The 9852-nt window shown below is 34.7% G+C and overlaps 1 protein-coding gene across 1 annotated transcript in view; it reads right to left on the minus strand.

The window, feature by feature from the left end:
- Window positions 1–1219: 1219 nt before the first annotated feature.
- Window positions 1220–9852, minus strand: part of CFAP54 (cilia and flagella associated 54) — a gene marked incomplete at both ends in the record, with an annotated part of 75414 nt that continues 66781 nt past the window's right edge. The window contains 6 exons of the mRNA XM_010291703.1: window positions 1220–1389; window positions 2906–2997; window positions 3346–3562; window positions 4960–5013; window positions 7606–7728; window positions 8746–8832. Of these exons, the coding sequence (XP_010290005.1) occupies window positions 1220–1389; window positions 2906–2997; window positions 3346–3562; window positions 4960–5013; window positions 7606–7728; window positions 8746–8832 (743 nt within the window). The remainder of the gene's footprint in view (window positions 1390–2905; window positions 2998–3345; window positions 3563–4959; window positions 5014–7605; window positions 7729–8745; window positions 8833–9852) is intronic.

A 9852-nucleotide genomic window follows, 5' to 3' on the forward strand; every position in this document is an offset into this window, starting at 1 on the left:
AGAAAAAAAAAACACTGAGACTGGTTTATCTGTTGGCCAGTTAAATCACCTACCACTTCCTCAGTAAAAGTGTTACAGCAATCTTCACCAGTATTCCAACAATTAAAAAATATTAATTTTGCTTTTTGCTTGGTGCTTATTATAATGTAAGACTTACTGTAAAAATTTTGGTGAGTTTAGTCAGATTAGGTGTAACAAAAGTTACAAATACTGATTACATTCTACCTAATCTCAACATAGTCTCCCAAGCGACAGTACTACACCTCTACATGTTGCATCTCTAGTTAACAATTTGTACGCTCAAAGATTTTTCAACCTAATAAAAAATTAGATAAAAAGAGCTTGACACTAATAAAAATTACGTATTGCAAAACTATTATCCTTCTTATACAAAGTAATTTAAAATTACAGGTATGCTAAAAAGAAGACTACTCCTAACTAAAACGTCAAAACAATGTTCAGAATTTAGCATCTACAAAGAGTTAATATATTTCTGTGTGCCCCATATATTCAAAGAACAGCACAATTGTAACTTCATTAACTAAGTTCTCCAAGAGAAGTCAGAATCTCAAAAAATCACACAATTGGAAAATTGTAGTTTGGAGAAAATATCTGTCAGACCATGTAAATACAACAGTATTTTACCCACTATTGCTAACAATAAAATTAATGCCTGCTAAAATCTATTCTAATGTGTTAAAGATTACATCAATGCTTTTTAATAAAATTAATTTAAAATAAATAATTTTAACATTTGAACTTGACAGCAATAAGTGCATCAAGAGGAAACTTTCTTTTATGACAGTAACACAGGGCATTCTAGAACAAAGTAGAATTCAGTAGTTCAGAGACAGTAATGCTCTGCTGTACACTTTAAGATTATAAAAAGCACGTGACCTAACATAACCAGACTTTTACTTTAACAAAAACAGTGAATATTGCAGCTTTTTCTTCAATTTTGTATAACACTGTATCACAAAAACACCTCACAGAGAAATCATAGGTCAATAACTGATGATCTTTTAAGTAATAATAAAAAATGAAATGCCAGCGTAACTTACATTTGTAGATATACTAGTGGGGTTGTTATGGCTGGTTACTAAGATTTAGAATATTAATGTAGACAAAAAGACTTCAAATACAAAATTGCTGGATTTTTTTTTTTTTATCTTCTGTAGTCATGGCTATGCAACATAAGGTTGTTCATAATATTACTTACCTAAGAGCTGCTTGATGCCTTTGCTGAGAAATAGCAGCAAGCTGGAGTTTGGCCTCAATAAGAGCCTCTAAATCTTCAGCAGCACATCGAGATATCTCCCCATCATATTTGTCCTGTATATTCTGCACAAGATGGCTAAGACTTTCTTCAGCTTCCATCAATAAAATCCCCTAGAGGAGAACAGAGGATTGTATGATTTCAAAAAATAATGAAAGAAATTAAAAATTTTATTCTGTTATAGCCTACTGTCACTGCAACTTAAAACAAATCAACTTTAATACAATATGCCTTTTCTATGAATAGAGGTTTAATTTTGCTTTTTTCATGTTTACAGATTCAATATGTTGAAAGTAGCAACATCTTAACTGTGCCTGTACTATTGCAATTTATGCTTACCTATGTATTTTATGACTTAGCAATATTAATAATTTTTCATTCTTATCTTTATCTTATAGCTATCTTGATAATTTTATACTATGCTTCTTACTACACCTAGTAATTTTAAACAACAAAATACAATATTAAAATACAACATTAAGGTTGTTGCAAGAAGTAGTACATTCTTTTTTATATATACTTTGACAGATCCTTGAGTGCAATATGTATTCTTAAAGTTCAACTGTAATTTACAGTCATTCTGACAAAGAAAGCTGTAAGAAGCTGTGAAAACCAAATCTAAAAGAAAGTTAATTTTAAATAAACTCTCAGTTGTGGAGCTTTCATCAGAATTCAAAAATAATTCCAAGGTTTGTATCATCCAATAACCTTTTTTGACTAGTTTCCTCAACGAATTCAGAGTCCTACTTAAAAAACAAAAGAATAGAGTGGTTAAAGAAAAATACGAAGGGTAAGAAATATATGATGTCTCTGAAACAAGACCCATTCAAATTAATTTAACATTTCTATTTTAGTTATTTTCAAGATGCTGTTTTCAAGTTAATTTCAAACTATACTAAAACTTTCAAGTTTCTAATGTATGGCATACACCAATTGCCATACAAAATCATCCTCCATTTCTCCAGATGTATTTTGTACATGTCTTCGTTTGTAACAATGGCCAAAAGTAGATACTTCCAAAGTGGAAGACCCTTCTGAAAGAAGAATATGTTAGCCCTTAGTTTTGGTCTTTTTGTAATGTGAAACTGCCAAGCATGAAGTTTACAATTAAACAAAACAAAAACTAAAAACAAACCCCTTCAAACAAAGAAGCTAATTAGCCGTGGTATGTTTTCTCCAAAATTAAGTATCACAAAGAGGAACATGAAAAATTTGAGACACTTCACATATGGTAGAGAATGGTTTTCCATTTATTTGTAGAGCATACTGCCCTATCAAAGAGTCTCTGACATGTTCTACAGCCGCCACCCTCTGAACCGGGATGATTTTATCCCTGAAATCCCATTCAGTCTTTACCCTTGTTGTTGAAACAGTCATACTGAGATCTGATTGTGACAATATTTCCCATGGACATTTATATAGCATAGACCAGACCATTTGAAAAACTGCACCAAACCACCAGGACTTTGTGAATGGCTAGTATGATTACAATCGGATTGGAAACAGAAATTTCTAGTCCCCTTATTCATGCCATCCTCCCATCATAATTCTGTTATATTGAAAGCATTAGCAATGTTTTTGGAACAATATGCAGTTCCTTAAGCTTTTTTTCCTACAGAACAACATTACCTTCAGCATGGCCATATTTAATTCATCTTTACAGACGAGCTGCACCATTGTGTCTCTTTGTTCCTGTTGTCTTGAATTCTTATCAGCATCAACTGTCAAATACATTTCAGATGAAATTTCAGACAACAGACACAGAACCAAAGCATTCTTAGTAATTTGAATAATATACCCCTTTTTCTTCTATTTATAATTGGGACTTTCCATATCAATATATGTGAGGAAGAACGGAAAACAGCTCCAAAAATATTAGAAATATTAGCAAAAAAACCTCTTGAAAAATCTTCATGCTTATTATTTCAATAATGACTGATTTTTCCAGCAAAATTTAATATTAATATTGTTTATAATGACACATTAACGCATATGCATTTAAAAGTGGAAATATTATGCTTGAAACAAGTTGCAGAATAAATGCACTTTTCTACCACCCTTATAATTACCTTTTACATTTGATGCTGTAATTCTGCTTGTCTCCCTCAAGCTTTTGTTATCAACAGAATAGATGTGTTTTTCCACTTTTTCAGGTATATTATTTATTGTGGCAGAAAGGCAAATGATGAAATGCATTTTGGCTAAGGTTAATTTATTCACAATTTGTTGGCTGCACAGTGGCACCATTGTTAAAGATAGACTCCAATTAAATATGTCTTCCAGTGCCTACAAGAAAGTTAACAATTGGGAGTATTTGAAATGACATATTTTACATTTTTCCTGTTAAAGCCATATTCTGCTGCTATTAATAATGATGTTTATTAACAATTAACATGAATAATGTTAGTAATATGCTCTTAGTCATTATGGATGAGTTACTGTTTTCCTTTCCAAACATATTTCACCCCTTCGTAGCACTTACTACAGCCTCAGTGATCGATTTTCCAGTAGAAGGTGCATCTAGAAAGTTCTAGCTATTACTCTGTGTGAGTTCTAGTTTTCCGCATTGTCCATAGCACTCTATGAGCTATGGATATGTAGGTATCACAAAAATATGTAGGTAAATCTGTAGTTCAGAAATGTCAACTCAAAGGAAAGTCTGTTGTTACAATACATCCCGATGAGAAAAATTAAGCAAGGAAAAAAATTCTTGTATCAGCCCATTCTAGCATATTTCATAGAATCTTTCTGTTATTTGTTATAGCATCCTTTAGATGCTATAACTTTTCTCACTTTAGATTAATATTCTCACTTTAGATTAATAAGTTTAGAAGTTGAAAGTCTACATAGAGCTGAGCCCCATAGAGACTGTGAAGTTGTTCAAATCAAAAGCTCAAGATAAAACACAACTTCAAAATAGATCTGAAACTAGTGAGATCAAGAGCTGTCAAGATAGACATCTCATTTCTGCCTTGTAATATCAACTGTTGTAGGAGAAACAAAAGCTTACTGTTAACAAAAGAGAGAAAAGTGGAGGAAAAAGTGGGCTTTTTCTACTTTCAGTTTGTTTTTTCCACATTCTGCTAACATTTACCCCTACTGGCTCAATGGATCTGTGACAAGGAAAATGAAAGAAAATGATTGAAACTGAAAAACAAAAAATAAGTCATTGATGAACATGTGATTTTAATTAAAATTAGAAATGACTGTTCATTAACTGGTTTACAGATGCACATTTTTTTTCTTCCCCAGAAATGGACTTCAACCCCAATCTGAATTAAGACGAATCTAGGAAGACCGTTCTGACTGATAGAAATTATAAGGCTAGATGGCTGATGTTCTTGGTATTTTAGCAGGATAAACACCAGACCCTACATATCATGACAAAAAACCCCAACCCTGAGTAATTCTACTAGTATGCTTGTACAAACAGGTCACAGATTTGTACATATTAGGTCTCCAATCTGAAAAATGGTGATAATGGTACTTGCCTCTCCCTTGAGAGGTCAGCCATAAAATTTAAAATTTAGGAAATGGTAAACTGTTGAGGAGAATATGTTTTCTATTTACTGGTTTTTACCAATAACAAGTATATTTTCTGAACCAAATAATCTCTAACTGATTCCAGAGAAATAAATATTTATGTCTAGCATAAAATTTTAACTCTTTCAGATTTTTTTTACCTGTAAATTTGTAACATGCAGGAGAGATTTTGAGGAGTCAAATTTCTTTAAGGCCTGTAAAATGGACAAACCCAAAAATAAGTCATGTGTTAACTATATGAGTATAAAATAAGTGAGTTAACAGAGCAGTGGACAAGTGTAGTGCATTTCCAACTATACTTTGAGGACTCTGAAAATACCCACAACTATTTGGCTTCTATGGGCTTTACATTTCTGAACCATAACACCAGACCCAGAATTATCCCTACATCTCCTGTGCTATGCACCAGGATTCTTCAGCTTGAAGCAAGGGGAGAAAAAGGCATAAACCAACAAAAATCCTTTCCAGATTCTCAGAGCTCTATAGACACCAACCATCAATTGCCTTTATGTTCTTTACATTTCTGAATCCCAACCTAACTCCAGACTTAGCACATGCCTCCTCTGCTATTCACCAGAGCACAGATCTGTGAACGGAACACAAACAAGAGCTACAGGTCAGGATGAACTTGAGACCTCAGCCTCCTTGAGGGCTCTGTAAACAACTCTTCCTTCATTTATATGTGTTTCAGCTTTCTGAACCCTAGCCCTAATTCTAGTCCTTGCTCATAACCCCTTTACCTTTTCACCAGAAGACAAATCAGTCTACTGAGGGGAAGGGAAAGGCAGAGGTAAAGATCACTTCCAGCTTTCATCATAACGGAGAGCTCTACACACAACTTGGGTTCTATGTGTTTTTTATTAATTCTTTTATTAACTTTGTACTCTGTGAGCTCTTCAAAAAATACACAAATTAAGGAAAGAACTTAATCTGACTAGCATCAGTAAGGAGTAAATGCATTCCTTACTGTAGCCATGAACAGAGAAGCTTTGCAGAACCAACACCAGTGAGGATGCTGATAACTTTTTATGGCTCAACCTACTGAGAATGTTATGTAGCTTCTGCTCTGAGGAAAATCACTAGATTTCAGCTTCTTATCTTCACATGCAGTTAGTATGAAAGTGTCATTGGTAAATAAAAAAGGTCATCTTTTTTTGATAAATATTTTAATTTTACTTTTTATTAAGTTCATGTTTCGTTTAAAACCTAGTACTACTTCAGGTTATTGTAGAAGGAGTGCTTGTCCATATCTCTGTTTTTTTAAAATATAAACATTTGACATCCTGTCATAAATGTATTGTAATGATTCTCCTATTAATTAGCTTAGACATTGATTTGTTGGCTACTGCCAAAAAAGATACTACTGCTCTGTGCTGGTTATAGCCATTGTGAGGCTGCAGGGTAAGGACAGTCAGGCCATGGGTCAGCTGGAAACTCCCTCTCAGGGTTTGGGAAGAGGGGGGAAATTTCCCTTCAGATCAGCTCATTAAACTCAATTTGCCCTGCAACACAGGGTAAGGGAAGCAAATGTAAAGTGATGGAGGTGTGTTAGGAACTGCCCTTTCAGCACCAGCCTGTCATTATCACCAGATTAGAAATATCAACCTACTGCATGTATAGAATGTGGCTGTACAATCAAGTTAAATCCATGATGCTGTCAAAAGGGGTGTCCCTACCTGTCCCACTAGACTTCTATCACATGTTCAATCCAGCTCCCTACTGCTGGCACACAGATTTTGTCATGGGGTGACACCTACTCAAAAGCACCACTCAGATAAGGGAGACCTTGATTGCATTCACTCAGCAATGATTTATTAGATTACTTTGGTATGTGCTTGGAAAACATAATTGTTATGGGGGAGGCTTGTCCAATAGCTCTGGACTGTATCTGCCTGCACAGGTGTGCTCACAGGTAAAACAAAGCAGCCCAGGTCAATTGTTAACAGCTTCATAACCTTGTAGCACATTAGTGATCAAGGTAAGATCACTACTTTAGATATGGAGAAATATGGCTTTAGATATGGAGAAAATCAAAGTGATTGAACTGGGGTGACATGACTGTCAAAGCTCTGAGGGCACCAGTAACTTTTATTGCCCCGCACCTCCTGGGGGTCCCCCAACCCTGCTTACAGGCCAGGACCCCATTTCAGCCCCCAGGGCCATCAGCCCCTGCCCCAACAATGCCACAGCAGGGCTGGTCTACAGGTCCCCACAGCCCTGCCCTGCCACGGGCCCCCCAAGCAGGGTCCAGATCACAGCCCAGCCTTGGCCAAACCCCATGGCCCTGTTTTGCCATCCTGGGGCTGTGTCTGAGCCAAGTTCTCCTCACCAGCGCTGATCCTGACCCCTACCTGCAGGCTGATGTCCCGGCACAGCCTCGGCCTGTCCCTGGCCCCACAGAGGTGCCCGATGCCCTGGGCTGGGGGCTGCCCTGGCTGCCCCTCAACTGCCCTGCTCCTTGCTAGGGCAGTGGGAATTCTGCCATTAATGGGGCAAGAGCTCTACCCATATTTTTTATGTCTACTTATGAAATCACACATTATCTTTTCAACAGTATTATCTGCACTACTGACTGTATGACAGCATGCATGTTTCAAAATTTATGTTTGTTCCTGCTATTCAGTGAGAGAAATTATAGCCATTCAATGCCTGCTATTTGACCTGCCTATTGAAAGAAATTCAGGAATTTTTTAGGAATATGTAGTAACATACAGACATGGAGTATGTGCAGTTTCATGAAAAGAATTGAGTGTTATAGTTTGATGTTACACTTCACTGGTGTTTACCTTCATTTGTTCAATTTTTCTGTATCCTGCAGGTATTTTCGATGGAATTCTCTCCCCACAGTTAAGCAAAGACAGTTCATGAAAGGCCTCCGTAAAAAATCCTATATCTGTAAGTACATTAATCTGTGAAAAAATAACAGAGCCTTTGATTTAAATAATTTTCAATTATCCTTACCACTCAAAATAAAATTTATTCAAAGGTAATTTGCTAGTAGATTTGGCTACTGGAATAGTACATTGATGGAGAATGTTATTCAATGGAAATAAATCTTTTACATTTTATAGTAAATAAGTGAAATCTCAAAGATGGGTCTTTCACTTTTAAAAACAAAAATGAAAAAAATCCAGAAACGTATTCTTCAAAAACTTGCTCCTGACAAAGGAAAAAAATTTAATTCAACTGGCTGGAGCTTTGAGTTTCAGTCCAAAATCAGCCCCTTATCAAAATCTATTTCATAGATTTTACACATCTCTCATAGTACTCAGCTACTCTCCCTAACCCATATCAACATTCCCTTGAAAGTTTCTAAAACCAATAATACTTCGACTCTTACTACAAGTTAGATTCCTTTAAAAAAACCCAAGTGATTAAAAACCCCAAAACAAAACCAACAAGCAAACATTAGTGAAATGACAAAAATCTGTTCCCAGAAGTCTGACAACCTGGTTCCACCATGATACGAATAACAAATCCAGAACATTGTGAACAAAAAATCATTTATGTGTTGCACATGAGAAAACATTTAAAAGCATGGTAGAACAAGATAAAAAATACTGAGTAAAAAGTTTGGATCTAGGAGGGAAAGTCTTATGATCATATGTTTAAGGAGAATGCTTGTTAAATGGAGAGTAGAAAGAAATGATGGAAGTACAGTCTCTGTAGGACATTAAAAATAAAACTGTATAAATAACTCTACATCCTACTAACATTAAGAATATACATAATAATTGCATTTAGAAAGTTGTCCTGTTCTATAATCTATTGTGCTAAGAAACGCTAAGCAATAGCTGAACTTTAAAGCATTACTTTTTGTAGTAGTGATATATGAAGAAATATTAAATAGACTATATTTAACCAAGAAATTAAAAGTTTATTTGAAATACAATGTGCTGTGATAAAAAGAAAGTTTGTATGATTACCTTGAAGATTCTTCCTTCAATACATTTAGTTGGGTCCTTGCAAATCTCAGAAACAATGTATTGGTATAATGTAAACAATGGTAAAATCTGTAGGAAAATATTAGGTCATCTAGTCATAAGTATCATAAAGGGTACGGTTATAGAAATGTATATTGTAATTATATATCACAAATATATAGGTAATACAGGAGTACTGCTTTCACTGACACATAAGAAGACTGCTCTTACGCTCTATGAGGGATGAATGTGTTAAAAAGTTCTTCAGCTGGCTAAAGCTAACCCCTTATACTATCTTATATGTGATTCACAATGTAGAAAGTGAAGTTTCTCCAAATTATTGTCTGTGTTCAAGGTGGGTTTTCTTACTATAACACTAGTGAGCAAGCCTACTGGAAAGATGTTGATATAAGGGATTTCTAAAACTGTCAGCATTTTGGTGCCATATTTTTTTCAGTATAAGTAACAGGATAATAGAATTCTGTAAGCTTTATAAAATAAACACAGTGAAGTCCTGCAACTAAGTGAAATGATACCAACTGTAAAATAAACTGAATGGTGATGAGGCTTATTGGCAAATTTATTTGCATTCATTTCAAATTGAAAGTTTTTGTAGGGGCAACTAACAAAAAAATTTTAAAACTGAGTTCTAGTAAAATATAAAACCCCTGTATTTATTATTACCTAATTTTTCACAAAAACCAGATTCTTTCCTAGTAGATGTATTTGCTTATTGAAAATGAAAGAACTTCCAAAGTTTAATTACTGTTCATCCTTTACATTTTTCTTCACTATAAAATGTCCCTGAGCTTGTAAAATGCTAACAGCATTGTTAATTTTTTTGTCAAATGCCCTTTTAGTTTTCATAAAGTAGCTTAATACTTCTGAATTTGGATTACAAATGCTTGAAGCAAATGTTTTAATTGTAGCCATACAGTTTCCAACCGATATTTTAAGTAGTTCAACAAAATTAGTCTTTGAAGTCTTATTTTTGAATCTTGAGCTATTTTGACTTGTGTCAAATCAACTTAGTGCCCACCATCCAAAACATTCCCACACATTAAGCATTCAGCGGAAACAAAACTCTCATCCTGCTGCAACTTCAATTGC

This window comes from Phaethon lepturus, unplaced genomic scaffold (genome assembly GCF_000687285.1).
Source record: "Phaethon lepturus isolate BGI_N335 unplaced genomic scaffold, ASM68728v1 scaffold10877, whole genome shotgun sequence".
NCBI lineage: Eukaryota > Metazoa > Chordata > Aves > Phaethontiformes > Phaethontidae > Phaethon > Phaethon lepturus.